The sequence below is a fragment of the Brassica napus genome, chromosome A3 (assembly GCF_020379485.1).
Source record: "Brassica napus cultivar Da-Ae chromosome A3, Da-Ae, whole genome shotgun sequence".
Classification (NCBI taxonomy): Eukaryota; Viridiplantae; Streptophyta; class Magnoliopsida; order Brassicales; family Brassicaceae; genus Brassica; species Brassica napus.
In genome coordinates, this window is record NC_063436.1 from 8,717,778 (window position 1) to 8,734,141 (window position 16,364).

The 16,364-nt window shown below is 38.5% G+C and overlaps 3 protein-coding genes across 3 annotated transcripts; 2 read left to right on the top strand and 1 right to left on the bottom strand.

Annotated features, from left to right (window-relative positions):
- The first annotated feature begins 106 nt into the window (after positions 1 to 106).
- Positions 107 to 2,287, top strand: LOC106437901 (probable LRR receptor-like serine/threonine-protein kinase RKF3). The gene has a single exon (XM_013878913.3). It carries the CDS (start codon positions 241 to 243, stop codon positions 2,110 to 2,112), a length of 1,872 nt encoding a protein of 623 aa, XP_013734367.2. The 5' UTR covers positions 107 to 240; the 3' UTR covers positions 2,113 to 2,287.
- Positions 2,288 to 4,033: 1,746 nt separating this feature from the next.
- LOC106443524 (ABC transporter G family member 34-like) lies at positions 4,034 to 12,663 on the top strand. The gene is made up of 19 exons (XM_013885086.3): positions 4,034 to 6,165; positions 6,314 to 6,434; positions 7,022 to 7,110; positions 7,199 to 7,283; positions 7,379 to 7,669; positions 7,886 to 7,976; positions 8,061 to 8,961; positions 9,039 to 9,199; positions 9,545 to 9,648; positions 9,737 to 9,902; positions 9,981 to 10,043; positions 10,128 to 10,246; positions 10,321 to 10,653; positions 10,743 to 11,033; positions 11,112 to 11,195; positions 11,265 to 11,398; positions 11,468 to 11,695; positions 11,764 to 12,190; positions 12,276 to 12,663. The coding sequence occupies exons 1-19, from the start codon at positions 5,774 to 5,776 to the stop codon at positions 12,543 to 12,545; spliced, it is 4,350 nt and encodes a 1,449-aa protein (XP_013740540.2). The 5' UTR covers positions 4,034 to 5,773; the 3' UTR covers positions 12,546 to 12,663.
- Positions 12,664 to 12,742: 79 nt separating this feature from the next.
- On the bottom strand, positions 12,743 to 15,341 carry LOC106388121 (growth-regulating factor 3). The gene is made up of 4 exons (XM_013828119.3): positions 14,880 to 15,341; positions 14,604 to 14,783; positions 14,007 to 14,304; positions 12,743 to 13,331 (listed from the first exon to the last, which is right to left on the bottom strand). The coding sequence occupies exons 1-4, from the start codon at positions 15,082 to 15,084 to the stop codon at positions 12,911 to 12,913; spliced, it is 1,104 nt and encodes a 367-aa protein (XP_013683573.2). The 5' UTR covers positions 15,085 to 15,341; the 3' UTR covers positions 12,743 to 12,910.
- Positions 15,342 to 16,364: the final 1,023 nt, after the last annotated feature.

Genomic DNA, 16,364 nt, shown 5'->3' on the forward strand with positions numbered 1-16,364 from the left:
GAATAACACAAAAAGGAAAGTTCTCATGCAATTTCGGAGATATTTGACCCCACAAAAGAAAAATCAGGCGTTACTATATTATATAATCTATTGTTAATATTAATATAATTATTATCATTACACAACACACATGAATACACTAGAGAGAGAGACAAGAGAGAACAGGATATTTACAAAAGCAAAGTCAACTAAACCTTCTCTCTCTCTTCCCTTATTCTCTTTTGCCAGCGCCACCGCCAGATGTTTCTCCGTCGAACCGCCGTCGTCCACATCCTCCTCTTCTTCACCGCAGCATCCTCTTCTCTAGTCGCAGCTCAGAACTCCTCATGTCCTCTCGACTTCTCCATCTTACAACCTTTCAAGCGTCCAAGCCCCGATGGCTCCACCACCTGCCAATACCTCCTCCAAGGCCTCCGTCTCGTCTACTCTCACCACCTCCGTCAGACAGGCTCATTCTCACCGCCTCTCTCCTCCGCCTCCTCTTGCTGGGACGCTCTACAGTCCTCCATCTCCGGGTTCCTCCCTCGCTTTGACGTCAGATCAAGATGCGGTTTCCAGACGCCGTGGATCTCTCAGGGATGTATGAACATCACCACCAGGTCTCAGTTCGAAGCTCTGATCCCTAACTCAACGCTTAGTACGGCTGTGATGAGATGTAACCTCTCTCTTGAGAGTAACACTCCTTGTGCTTCGTGCACTCAGAGCTTGTCAGCGTTTCAGGCTTATCTCACTGGAGCTTCACTAGGAAACGTCTCCGACTGTACTGGCTTTTCTTCGATCTACGGCGCTGCTTTCGCTAACAGGTTCGGTCCTACTGATAAAGGAACTGCTAAATGCTTGTTTCTGCTTGATCTTGCTTCTTCTAGTGGCAACGGCTCCGGTAAGAAGAAGGTGGTGAAGATACTAGTTCCGTTACTTGTTATACTTCTTGTCGCCTCCGGTTTGATTATATGGTACTATTTAAAGAGAAAGAGAGACTTCAAGATGAGGAGGATGAAGCTGAGGCAGCAGAGAGATAGTTTAGAAGCTGGCACACGGTCCAGGCTAGACTCGATGAGCGAGAGCACTACTCTGGTTAAGTTCACTTTCGAGGAGATCAAGAAAGCCACCAACAACTTCTCCAGGCACAACATCATAGGCAGGGGAGGCTACGGTAACGTGTTCAAGGGAGTCTTGCAAGACGGCACGGAGGTTGCTTTCAAGAGGTTCAAGAACTGTTCGGCTAATGGGGACGCCAACTTCGCTCACGAAGTCGAGGTCATTGCGAGCATACGCCACGTGAATCTTCTGGCACTGAGAGGCTACTGCACGGCGACTACGGCTTACGAAGGTCACCAGAGGATCATAGTGTGTGATCTGGTGAGTAACGGTAGTCTTCACGACCATCTATTCGGAGACTCGGAGACTCACCTTCCCTGGCCTTTAAGGCAGAGGATAGCTCTTGGGATGGCGAGAGGACTGGCTTATCTGCACTACGGCGCGCAGCCTTCGATCATCCATAGGGATATCAAGGCTAGTAACATCCTCTTGGACGAGAGGTTCGAAGCCAAAGTTGCTGACTTCGGGCTAGCCAAGTTCAACCCCGAAGGAATGACGCATATGAGCACGCGTGTCGCGGGCACGATGGGGTACGTAGCTCCCGAGTATGCGCTCTACGGGCAGCTGACGGAGAAGAGCGACGTGTACAGCTTCGGTGTGGTGCTTTTGGAGCTTCTGAGCGGGAGGAAGGCGATTGTGACGGACGAGGAAGGTCAGCCTGTGTCGGTGGCTGACTGGGCCTGGGCCCTTGTCAGAGAAGGGCAGACGTTGGACGTGGTGGAAGACGGGATGCCGGAGAAGGGATCTCCGGAGGTTCTGGAGAAGTATGTGTTGATAGCTGTGCTTTGCTCTCACCCTCAGCTACACGCGAGACCGACGATGGACCAAGTGGTGAAGATGCTGGAGAGTAATGAGTTCACTGTTATCTCTATACCTCAAAGGCCGATCCCTCTGGTGGCTTGTAGGGAGGAGATAGACCGGTCTGTTAGTAGCAGCAGTGGCTCTGGGAAGCTGACTAGTCCCACGGGTTATCAGGCCTTCTCCTTTGGAGCTGATGGGTCTGGACACCACTGAGCTCTGTGTTTTGGTTGGTAACTTGTGAATAGTTGTTAGTGTGTACATTCATTTCATTCTTTGATGGTTCTGTCACTTAAGCATAAGATGTATCGCTCCAATAAATTTATCTTTGTGTAATGCGTTACTATCCAGAGAATTAAGTAGAGATAATAGAAAATCGTACATGTTCGTATATCGTTTTGTCCTTTACTAAGAAGAAGTTGTACATATTTACTGCATCTGATTCTCTTGAGGCATTTAGCTTTTGTTGTTTGCAATGGTGATGCTGATCGCAATCTCGGTGATCTTCTTGCCAGCTACTAGCTGAAAGTGATAGATGAACTTGGTCTATTAGACCCTTCAAAGCCCCCACAGATCACCTATGATAGGGGCATCACCTCCTGTCAAAGATAATCATATCTCACACACACCATAGTTTCAGTTTAGTTATCAGCTCAGGCAACACAAACTAGTGAATTCATATACAAGTATAAATCCTTATGATTGGAAGAGGGCGGTTTATACAAAATACATATACCATCAGTACACCCAGTCAGGGAAACTTCTTCATTAATAATTGGAAGTTATTAACTGACACATCAGCATCCTTAACATGAGCAATAACATATGGGAAGTTCCTCCGCAGCTGTGGAGTAGTTCCGCTGAAGTAGGAAGAGGAAGCTCGAACCACAGTGATGCCTACCGTGGCGATGATATCGGAAACGCACGGATCACCGCGTTTTGGATCCGACAGACCCGAGTTTCAATTCATTAAACCGACCCGAATTCCACTGTGTTGCGCTGAAGCTGCTTTATGGGTGTATGTATTGATTGCGATGTATCTTTGTTACTAATGCTTTGTCCGATGCCCATGCATATTGTGATGCCCGGTGAATTCTGGTTATATGTGTTGTGTTCTTAAGATACACCGTACACGGGTTGTGTGAGTAATTTATGGAGATAGTATGGATCGATTACATGTCAAACACAATTATAATCTTTCCAGTAAGATGAAACAGTTTGTTTGCTTAGGCTGCGTTGATGTGTATCTGTTAGCGGTTAAATATCCTTCCACAGTTTCTTAACCTTATTATATTATTATTTTAACTGAAATCTGTTTTATAAATAAATTTTAATGATGCATAAATAGCTGTGTCAATAACAGAATGACACATGGAAATATACTATCTCTAAATTGTTTGGAAAGGTTCTTGCTAAAGGAACAATTAGACATTTTATCACTTCTTCTTTCTTCTTTCTTGTTTTTTTTTTATTTTTAATTATATTTTTGTCATATAGTTAAATTTTAACTATGCTTAAATAGCTGTGTTAATAACAAAATGACACAGAGAAAAAATACTATCTCTAAATCGTGCGGAAAAGTTATTGCTAAAGAAACGATTAGACATTTTATGACTTTCTCTTTCTTGATTTTTTATTTTTAATTATATTTTTGTCAAAAAACACTTATGTAAACAACTAACATTAATGCCGCTCTAGATTTGATCTGTGTTTCTGTTTCTAATATATAAGAACACCTCCGATATAAATATATTAGGAAATTTTTCACTTTTAAAATAAATAAACAATTTAGAAAAATAAAAAAGAGAGTGCAGTGAAACTTCAAAACTACTCCCTCAGGTTCCGGAATCTGTTAGCATCTTATCCTCGGATGCGGCATGAAATTCTTCTACTCTTGCAGGTGGCCTTGGCTGGGTTTGCACGGACTCAGCACATTCACACCGCTTCCAAGGAACAAGGAACATACGCTACATAGCTTCAGCCCTTGCAGCAGAAGCGTTGGTGTTACTCGCAGGTCTCTCGGAGGCTGCTTCATTTGGCATCAAAGATGTAATCTGTTTATCAGATTCAAAAAGTCTCATTGATTTAATTACATGAAACAAAGTTGTGGTTGCTCTTATAGGCATACTCTATGACATTGGCGTGTTGAGTGATTCCTTCAACTCTATCTTCTTTAGTTTCATTTTTCGTGTCTGTAACGAACCAGCAGATAAGCTGGCTAAAAACAGTATGTTTCAGGTGTCGAACAATCTCTCTGAGATTGCTAACTCTGTTTGATTTAAGTGGAATGAATAAAATGATGGTTTGAACAAAAAAAAGAAAAGACAGTGCAGTGAAGTTTTAAAATTGGAGTTTATAGGAAACTCATTAAAACTTTTAAAGTCATGTGTCCACTTATTGTCCACTTATTGATCATTTTAATCTTTTTAGAAAATTAAGATAAAGATATTAATTTGTTTAGATACTTGTTTTTAGATGCTAACCAATAATGTTGCTCTTAACATTACAAAAATCAATATCTTGGATACCATTATCTGATATACGAAAATGATTGTCTTATTGGCTTTGTGCAGGTAAAAAATATTTAGATAGCCCTTTTGTCAAAAAAAAAAAATTAGATAGACAACTAATAAGTAATATCAATACAGACAAAAGTTTTTGATGTCAACAAACAGAAGAAGAATAGAGGACAAATGAGATATTCCTAATTATACAAAAGGAAAATGTCTGTATTATGTGAAAGTGTAAATTGCATTAACTGCGATAATTCATTTATCGTAATAATCCATAGAGTATATACTCCAAAGTTTGGTCGTGTATATAATGCAATGGCATTTTTTTTTTGTAATTCTCGTAATAAGCTAAAGGTTGTTTAGTTTGGAATTTGTAAACAGCTTAAGACTGAAGTGTTGACTAGTAAAAAAATCAACTTAAAAATGATTTTTAATATATACATATACATATATATAGGAGATAAATGAAAGATGGATGATGACATTCGTGATTTATGATCATTCGATTATTTTCTCCAATGAGATTTTCTATGAGTATCCATAACTGGAAAATAAACTTTATAAGTTTATAGTGTTTTTTTCAAATAGTTCTGAATTTTGTCTCTGTAGTGTGGTTTAATTAGTTTTCAGGAACGAATTCAACCCTAACATCAAACTTAGTATTATTTCAACGCCAAAATTACTATCTTGATGTTAGACATTATTTTTAAAAATAAAATTTTAAAATTACTATTAAATTGAAATAAATTTATAAATTTCTCTTATAAGATGCATCTTCCAACATAAATACATAAAATATTTGTTGGTCATAATATATTTCAATTTCAGTGAAGAAACATAGTTACATCTACAAAATGTTACCCATCAACAATATATTGAACCTTGAAAGGTACGTACATATATTATTAGTTTATAAATTTTAAATAATGGAAACTTGGTTACTCATTTATTTTTATTAAATTGTTTAAATATTTTATTTATGTTAATAATTATCTTCAGATTACTTAAATCTTTCATACATTTATAATATAAATATATTTGATTTATCTACAAAAAAGTTGAAAGAGAAATAATTAAATCTATATTTTTGACTAAAATAGGCAGATTTAATTGCCATCATATATCTTTTTTTTTTAATGTTAGACAAAGATAATATTATTTTATTTATTTGTAAATCTATATAATACATTCTTCAAAGAAATGTAAAAATGTAGAAAGACCAAAAACTTCGCCCGCCTATTGTCTCTCTCTCTCTCGCCAAAGCTTTAATGCCGGCCGGAAACAAATAGACTTGAGATTTCGAATCTTGAATCTCGTCCAAGCATATTCCACCTCCTTCCTCGTAACCGGACGACTCGTCGGCGATGTTAGGACGAGACGAAGATCTGGTCCGTACGAAGAGTAGGAGAGGGAGTTTAGGCTCTTCCAGTTACCGGAGTTTGCGCGGAGCTTCTAGAAGCTTCAGAGACGTATTAATTCTTCCGGCAGAGGACAATGTTTGCGGGAGAAGCGAACGGAGAGAGGAAGATGACGTGGAGCTCAAGTGGGCGGCGCTAGAGAGATTACCGACGTACGATAGGCTACGAAAAGGGATGTTGCCGCAACAAACGTCGGTCAACGGGAAGGCTGGGCTTGAAGAAGTTGATCTCACGAAGCTCGCTCCTAAGGAGAAGAAACACCTCATGGAGATTATTTTGAAGTTCGTTGAAGAAGATAACGAGAAGTTTCTCCGTCGATTGAGAGAAAGAACAGACAGGTTTTTTTTGTACTTCTGGTGCTTTTTTTATTTTTTAGTTTGGTCTGTATCCTTCTGACACAAGTACAATATTAAAACAAAACCTAAGTGTTTATGTCTTTTTAGCATTTTTTGAATGGATTTCGTTTTGGTCCGTTTGAGAAAACAGGGTGGGAATCGAAGTGCCGAAGATTGAAGTAAGGTATGAGAATATATCAGTGCAAGGAGATGTACGTAGTGCAAGCAGAGCGCTTCCTACTCTCTTCAACGTCACTTTGAATACACTCGAGGTTCTCAATCCTTTTTTTTATTTATTTTATTAATTATATTCATTCCTTTGAAAAAATAATAGATGCACAATTTTAAAAGATGTTTTAAGAAATTTGTTTTATAATATACGATATTTTTTTCACATATTAGGTAGCTTTCAGTTTTTAATGAAATAAATTAATTTTTAATGATATTTTTAGGATTATCTTTTTACAATGTTAACAAATAACTAAAATTATATTCTTAGAAGAAATAAGCCAAACATAAGATGCCAAGCTGCCAAGATGCTGTAAGATACTTAGATACGAGTTTCAGGAAAAAGATAAAACCTATAACTTCACAAGGTTCTTACGTCTAATGCATTATGCATATAAATGTTCCCTTTTAGTGGGATGAAAGTCTTTTTGTCAACTCGCGATGTTGAAGTCTTATCGGTCCAAATTGTATTTATCTTAATACATTTAGAACATATGTATAAAATGTTAAATTTACTTAATTAATTACGGTTTTGAAATAATTATATTCATTTCTTTATTTTTTTCCTTTCTTTCTATAAACAATGGCCAAGCTTTACTCAATACGTTTTTCTGTTATTTTCTTGATATAGAGCATTCTTGGAATGTTCCACCTCCTTCCATCTAAAAAGAGCAAAATTCAGATACTTAAAAATATCAGTGGCATTGTCAAACCATCAAGGTAAAAATAATTTCATAATGAGACAGTGATCTCTGGTATATATGAAGGAGATATAGTGAGTATTGTTGTTGAACACTCTTGCTTGCAGGATGACGTTATTACTTGGTCCACCAAGTTCAGGGAAAACAACATTTCTACAAGCTTTGGCTGGAAAGCTCGATGACACTCTCCAGGTTTGTTCTCTATCTTAGATATTGATTTAGATGTTTGGTGGTTGAGTTAACATTTCTGTATTAAAAAAAAAACATCTGTATTTATTGGCAAACAGATGTCTGGGAGGATAACTTACTGTGGTCATGAGTTTAGCGAGTTTGTTCCTCAAAAGACATGTGCATACATCAGTCAACATGACCTCCACTTTGGAGAAATGACTGTGAGAGAGACGTTAGATTTTTCTGGACGCTGTCTAGGTGTTGGGACTCGGTACCAGATGCTTACTGAGCTCTCAAGGAAGGAGAGAGAAGCGGGTATAAAGCCAGACCCTGAGATTGATGCATTCATGAAATCTATTGCCATATCAGGGCAAGAAACTAGTTTGGTTACCGACTATGTACTTAAGGTACAGCTTTTCTTGCATCTTCCGTTAATGAATAAAAGAAGTACACATCAGTAGTTAGAGAAATAATTAATTAATATATAAAGGGTAAGAGTTCATCCGCTTATCGCAATCGGGTAATTAGAAACCCATGATAAACTCAAATTTGAATCTTCTTAGTGCTAAAAAGTGAAGAAATGGTGTTTTTAGGCTCATCTTTGGTAAATGCTAACTTTACAGATACTTGGTCTTGACATTTGTGCTGACATACCTGTTGGAGATGAGATGAGACGAGGTGTTTCTGGTGGACAGATGAAGCGTCTAACAACAGGTTAAAACTTTAGTATATTACTTTTATCCCCATGAATAGTTACAGTGTCTATAACATGGATGACTCTTGTCTAAAACTGAGCAGGAGAGATGTTGGTAGGACCAGCAACAGCTCTTTTCATGGATGAAATATCAACAGGATTGGACAGTTCCACAACATTCCAGATTTGCAAGTTCATGAGGCAATTAGTTCATATATCAGATGTTACAATGATCATCTCTCTTCTGCAACCTGCACCAGAGACATTTGAGCTTTTCGACGACATTATCCTGCTCTCAGAGGGACACATTGTCTACCAGGGCCCAAGGGACAAGGTTCTTGAGTTCTTTGAGTACATGGGGTTCCAATGTCCTGAAAGGAAAGGTGTTGCAGACTTTCTGCAAGAAGTCACGTCTAAGAAAGACCAAGAACAGTATTGGAACAGGAGAGAACAACCTTACAGCTATGTCTCAGAGAGTGACTTCTCAAGCGCCTTTAACTCTTTCCACACCGGGCAGCAACTAGCATCAGACATGAGGGTTCCTTATGAAAAAGCTAAAACACATCCTGCTGCGTTAGTGACACAGAAGTATGGTATATCAAACCGGGACCTTTTCAAGGCATGCTTTGATAGAGAATGGCTTCTTATGAAACGCAACTCCTTTGTGTATGTCTTCAAGACGGTCCAGATAACCATCATGTCTTTGATTGCCATGACGGTCTATCTTAGGACAGAAATGCATGTAGGCACGGTGGCAGATGGTCAGAAGTTTTATGGTGCTCTATTTTTCAGCTTGATCAATGTACTCTTTAATGGAATGGTTGAACTAGGTTTCACAGTGATGAGGCTCCCAGTTTTCTACAAGCAGAGGGACTTCTTGTTCTATCCTCCATGGGCTTTCGCCTTACCAGCGTGGCTTCTAAAGATCCCATTATCTCTTATTGAGTCAGGAATATGGATAGCATTTACATATTACACTATAGGTTTTGCTCCTGCTGCTTCCAGGTACATCTACTTGCTTCTAGTGCTCATGAATATCACCAAGGAACTTTCTTTTGAACTAACCAAACTTGTGCCATTAGGTTTTTTCGACAGTTGTTGGCATACTTCTGTGTGAATCAGATGGCACTTTCTTTGTTTAGATTCCTTGGAGCCGTTGGAAGAACAGAAGTTATTTCCAACTCGGTTGGGACCTTCACAATGCTAATTATATTTACTCTTGGAGGTTTCATTATTGCTAAAGGTAAGTATTAGTTCTGGAAGTGACTTAAATCTTTGTGCACCCGTAAAAGGCCAAATTCGTTTTTCTAAAGAGAAAATGAATATTGGGCAAGTATAAATATGAGTATATAGATTTTATCATATTGTTAATATACAAATCCTAAAATGGATATCCTGGTTTGCTCTCTTAAGTTTCTTTAGTTTCTTTGAGGTTAATTGGCGTTTGTTGTCAACAGTAACAGTATGGTCATATGTCTTACTACAGAGCATATAACTACAGAATCAAACACCCTTCTCTTGATAGCATCTTTGGTCTGTGAGAGATTGTTAAGCGAAACCATATCTTATATTATCTTTTTTTTATCAGATGATATCCCTCCATGGATGACATGGGCCTATTACATATCCCCTATGATGTACGGACAGACTGCTATTGTTATGAATGAGTTTCTAGATGACAGATGGGGAGCGGTAAGACTTCACCAAGTGATCAAGTCCTCATTTGCTTGACTTCTCTTTGCCTATTGTGATGCAAAATCTGTTATGTTACATGTCGCAGCCCAACAATGATACCCGCATCAATGCAAAAACAGTTGGAGAAGTCCTTCTGAAGAGCCGAGGCTTCGTTACAGAGCCATACTGGTTCTGGATCTGTATCGTGGCGCTACTCGGGTTTTCTTTGTTGTTCAATCTCTTTTACATAATAGCCTTGATGTATTTGAACCGTAAGTGCATTTCCAGCTTTGGACAAGGATCATTTTCTAGTTGAAAAGATCTTGAAAAACATTTATGTACTCTTTCAGCTCTTGGTGACTCCAAAGCTACAGTTGTGGAAGAAGATAAAGACAAACAGAAAGGAACAGAAGGTGAACTCTTTTACGTTTGAGTGTTCTGTCTTTTCACTTTAGACAATGTGCCTAGGTTTCTGATTCTACTGAGAATTTGTGCAGGTTCTCTTGTGGAACTAAGTAGCCGTTCAAGTAATGGACCGAAGAGAGGAATGGTTTTACCTTTCCAACCACTTTCTCTTGCATTCAACAGTGTGAACTACTACGTGGACATGCCTGCAGTAAGTAAATTACACGTCTCAGTTACATCTCTACAATTAAAGTTTCATTCATTGTTTCCCTTAAAACATTGCAGGAAATGAAAGCTCAGGGAGTTGAAGGGGATCGCCTCCAGTTACTAAGAGACGTTGGTGGAGCTTTCAGGCCAGGCATATTGACTGCATTGGTTGGTGTCAGTGGTGCAGGTAAGACAACCTTAATGGATGTCTTGGCCGGCAGGAAAACAGGAGGCAACGTCGAAGGGAGTATTAGCATATCCGGTTATCCAAAGAACCAATCAACATTTGCCAGAGTCTCTGGTTACTGTGAACAAAATGACATCCATTCTCCACATGTTACAGTTTATGAATCCCTTATCTATTCAGCTTGGCTTCGTCTTTCCGTAGATATAGATGCCAAAACACGAGAGGTATGTACAGAACCGGTCCTGAGATTTTGGGGACTATAGGCAATTTAGTAAGGCTGGTAACATATTTTTCCTATTTATGTGAATGATAGATGTTTGTTGAGGAAGTGATGGAGTTAGTGGAGCTAAAACCTCTTAGAAACTCTATAGTAGGACTCCCTGGAGTTGATGGGCTTTCAACAGAACAGAGAAAGAGGCTCACTATTGCAGTTGAACTCGTTGCTAACCCTTCTATTATCTTCATGGACGAGCCTACATCTGGTCTTGATGCAAGAGCTGCTGCCATTGTTATGCGTACAGTTAGAAACACTGTTGATACAGGAAGAACTGTTGTTTGTACCATTCACCAGCCTAGCATCGACATTTTCGAATCCTTTGATGAGGTTTTGCTTCCAGTCACTCTATACTTTTGAGTCTCAAAACCAGTATACAGTTGTTGAATCATCTTTGGGTTAATGCAGCTTCTGTTGATGAAACGTGGAGGGCAAGTTATATATGCTGGAAGTCTAGGGCATCAGTCACAAAAACTCATTGAATACTTTGAGGTAGTCTAATCATTTTTAACCATCTATTGGCCTTATGTGTTTGTGACACATATCTAATACTGCTTTCAGGCTGTTGAAGGGGTTCCAAAGATCAAGGACGGATACAATCCTGCTACATGGATGCTTGATGTCACTACTCCTTCAATGGAGTCACAAATGAGCTTGGACTTTGCTCAAATATTCACCAACTCATCTCTTTATGGGTATGCTTGAGAAACACGTTACTAATATTAATACTAGACCAGAGTATTAAACTGTCTGAAAACTCGTAGGAGAAACCAGGAACTCATCAAAGAGCTCAGTACTCCACCACCAGGATCAAATGATCTCTACTTCCCAACTAAGTACTCACAACCGTTTTGGACACAAACCAAAGCTTGCTTGTGGAAACAGTATTGGTCAAACTGGAGATTCCCTCAGTACAATTCCATCAGGTTTCTCATGACTATAGCCTTTGGCCTCTTATTTGGTTTGATCTTCTGGCAAACAGGAACGAAAATGTAAGGCTCCTTTCTTATGTAACTATCATTTTATCAAAAAACCGTGACTGATTCATCCCATAAAACAGAGAGAAAGAGCAAGACCTTAATAACTTCTTTGGAGCCATGTATGCTGCTGTACTGTTCCTCGGTGCCACCAACGCTGCAGCAGTTCAACCTGTAATAGCTATTGAGAGAACTGTTTTCTACCGCGAAAAAGCTGCTGGAATGTACTCAGCCATCCCTTATGCAATTTCCAAGGTGGCTGTGGAGATCATGTACAACACGATTCAGACAGGAGTTTACACGCTAATCCTTTACTCAATGATAGGATACGACTGGACAGTGACCAAGTTCTTATGGTTCTACTACTACATGTTAACAAGCTTCATCTACTTCACTCTATATGGTATGATGCTTATGGCCTTGACACCAAACCCTCAAATCGCTGGAATCTGCATGTCCTTCTTCGTCGTTCTTTGGAATCTTTTCTCTGGTTTCCTCATCCCTAGACCGGTAACATTATTAAGAAAATTACATCAATCAATATCATATGAAAAAAGAGTGTAACTAACCTTTTAAGTTCTGGTGACAAACGCAGCAAATACCGATATGGTGGAGATGGTACTACTGGGCAACACCAGTGGCTTGGACACTGTATGGAATCATTACATCTCAAGTAGGAGACAAGGATTCTATAGTGCAGATCACTGGTGTTGGAGACATGAGTCTCAAAACGTTGCTCAAGAATGGCTTCGGATTCGAACATGACTTCTTACCAGTTGTAGCTGCTGTCCACATTGCATGGATACTACTCTTTGCCTTTGTCTTTGCTTATGGTATTAAGTTCCTCAACTTCCAAAGAAGGTGAAGAAACCTTTGTACAACATAGTTGAAAGTCTTTGTATGTTTGAAGTTGTTGAAATCATTTAATTTTCTTTGTTGCTAGTATTTGGTTAGTAACAATAATAACAACTTATGTTACCAAATTATACTTTAAATATTATTTCTTTTCTCAAAACTACTACCATTAATTTCTCTACTAAGTGATACGATATGAACACTTGCTTGGTTCCAAAAACATTATTCTTTGAGAGGCAAATCTGCAGAGAACTGTTACAGATACATGTGAAAGCTTAAGAGAATGGAAGATGATAACAAAGCCTCCTCTCTTTATACAGCGAAAAATTTGAAGAAAAAACACAAAGCAAAACAGTTGCGTTGGTTTGAGACTGTTCAATGAAAGGCTTGCGTTGAAACACCGAGCTGATGGAGAACACTGGTCGGGGAAGATGATGAGGAAGATCTCAGGGCTTCAGCCAATGGTCCTCCCATGTGATGGTGGTTGTGGTTGGTACCCCCACCGCTCCACCAGCTCATGTTTTGCTGGTCCCTCCCAATGTTGTTGCTCCTAGCTTCCTCTTCATTACCAGTGGACAGCTTCAGAGAGACGTCTGAGGAAGAGTTTCCAGGCATAGAGATGGAGAGACAAGTGGCTGAGATCATGGGGCTTGAACTATTGTCGGCTTCAGAACGAGGCCAATCATCAAAGAAGTGCCTCAAGATGTGGCCTCCGTCTGATCCATTGCTCCCAAATCCATTATGGGACTCGTATGGCCTCTTGTTGTTGTTGCTTTCTTGTTTCATCTCTGAACAACTGTTATCAAATCACAAAGCAAAATATTGTCAACAGATATTCCACAATTAGGCTTAACAACAGCATAGTTGGAAGCGTTTCCATTGTTTTAAATGCAGGTTGTTAAGAATAGTACAGTTTATTATTGTTATTGTTAGTAATCAGTTTTGTATCATGTGATGTGTGTGGATAGGGAAAGTGGGTGCAGAAGAATCTAAAAGCTTTAACTTTTTGTTCTGCAAGATATGAGACATTGATGGGTCAGCTTTCACTAAGGTCCTACCATTCCTTTGTTCTGTATCTAAAGTCTCTCTCTTTCTCTCTCTTTCTGTTTGAAAAGTTTCACAGCTAGCTTCAAATAATAGATTCTATCAAATCCAGTGTTATCATTATTATCTGTCAATAATAAAAAAGCTAGCAAATAAAGAAGCCTAAAATCATAAGGATGTGTCTCTCAGTTTCCAACATTACCCATCTCTCCACAACATAACTTCACATTCAGTGTATGATGAACATACAAACCCAAGTTGTGTGTCATTAGTTGTTAAATATCACCAATCTTGACTTTCCAAAAAATCTTTAAATGGTGAAATTCAACTGTCTCAAGTCTTTAACCAAAAGCTTATTGTCTTAATGCTTTTGACCAACAAAGATCAAGAACTAAAAACAGACATGAAACAAACAGTCATTTAATACCTTTGACTTGAGAAGAAGAAGCTAGATGATCCACCTTGACCCACTTCCTCACCACCGCCAAAAGCAGAGGATGGTGTTGATGACGGTGCCGCTGTGGCTGGGGAAGCCATGGAAGTGGTGGTGGTAGCATTGACTATGGGAGTTTCCACAGGCTTTCTTGAACGGTTGCGGCCACGGTGCATGTGGCGCTCGCAGTACTTGTGGCCAACGAAGACGTCCCTTGAACATCTCCACTTCTTACCATCAGTTCTCCTGCATCTCCCTGGCTCAGGATCCATCGCCCCCCTCCCCAAATACCCTGTTTTCCCATATCACAGATGAGATCACGAATAGAGATTATATGAAATTATATACTTAAAATTGTTTAAACAAAATCAAGAACCCATCACATGCTTCTTCAAGATTTACAAAATAAAATAATACTAAATCTTGGGAACATAACTCCAGCAACAACATCACAGAACCCATGCATCACATATATAAAATATATTAAATTTTCTCTTCAAACAAGGAGGAAGTGATTTAAATAAAGAATAAAAGAAGCATATTCTCATGATGAATGAAACCAAGAAAGGAGAAAGAGAGAGAGAGACTAACAAGCAGGCTGGTAATGAGGTAGGTGGTGAAGAAAGTAGGAAGGAGATAGATGGAGAAGACTTTTCTTGATTGGTAGAAGGAGCTCTTGTGGAACAGCAGCTCCAGCCAGCATGTACCTGTAGATCAGTGCCTGTAGTTCAAGCTCTTGCCACTGTGCCGAGCTAAAGAAACTCCCCATCTCTACAGAACAACAACAAAATGGATGTCATTTGTTTGACTCTACCGAGCGAAAAGTCTCTCTTAATTTTCAGAAAAATGAGGAAAGAAAAGACTCACTGGAGAACCTGGAAGAAGAATCAGGACATAAGGAGGAGAGTTTAGAAGACGCAGGTTCAGGGGCAAAGAGTGGAAGAACAGTAGAAGTTGCAGTTTGGGACTGAATCGGATCAAAGGCATGTCTTGGTATCTTAGCTGCAGAAGGTTGTGGTTCTGACTCTGTCTGCACCTGCTTGCTCCTCCATTGTTTCAGTTGCAAATCCATGGGAAAGAGAGAGTGTTGGCTACTTTTTCCAGGGTCTGGTTTTAAATAGCAGAAAAGTCTCTGTTGGGGGGGATGTGAAGAGCAAAAGAAGAAAGAGAACAAAGCTTTTTACTAAGGAATAGCTGCACCTTGCAGCTTTGTTCTTTGCAGTCAGTTTCTGTATCTGACCTTCTTCTGCAGAGAGAGAGAAGGGGAAAGAGGTTTTTATTTAGGGCACTTGAAACTTGAGAGGAAAAGACAGTGAGACGAGACAGATGGGGGGAGAAAACTATACGGTAAAAGACTATAAGAACAACAACTATTAAACTTTATTAATGGGGTTCACAAATCTTCATTAATCTATGATTATTAAATTATAGTTTATGTCTTCATTAATCTATTAAACTATTAATCTTCATTAATCTATTAATAATATTAGTATAATAAAGCAAGTCAGAAAACACATAAAGAACCACACTCCGAGATGAAGATCGAGAGATAGTAACCTGCATCTGCCTTGGAAATAGCACTTGAATAATCTGTATTTCTTTAAATTAGTTTATTGAGAAAAAAACAATAGCCTGATTAGTGAGAAAATAATAGTCCTTTTTTTTTTGTCAAACAGAAAATAATAGTCCTTAATCAGATATATTATGACACGGGCGTTACTTCGATATGATTTGCAGTTGCATTTGATGACAAACCAAACGACATTAAGTTCAAGTTAAATTCATACTATTAAATCATATGGCACTGAGTATACTTTTCAGTTCTGTGTTTCTATTTTGACCCTTTAAATTGTGTAGCTTCCTCTATATTTGTTTTATCCATAGATCTCTATCTAGATGTTCAACACCATAAAATCGGAGTTTCGATCTTTAGAAAAAAAATAAAATTATGCGAATTAATGAAATAAATACTTATAAAAAATCTGCAGCATAGCACAAAAAATACCACCAAACGTAGATCTTATAAAACGGTTCAAATGATGTATTCAGACATGAATCATTATAAGACATGTCGCATATAGAATCGTCTTATCGTTTATAATCGCATTATCCAGTGTTAAAAAAAAAATTTATCTAGATTTCTGCTGTAACATTAATTACATGGAACATGTTGAATTATCTGTGGAATCAATTGAAATCTAATATAATTAAAACACAAATACACTTATAAATTAACCATTACAACTTTAATTTATTTACACCTCAATACTATTAAACTAATAACTAACATAACTTTATCATTATTTATCTTTTTTCTAATTTAATAGACAATTACCTAAACTGAATTCACAA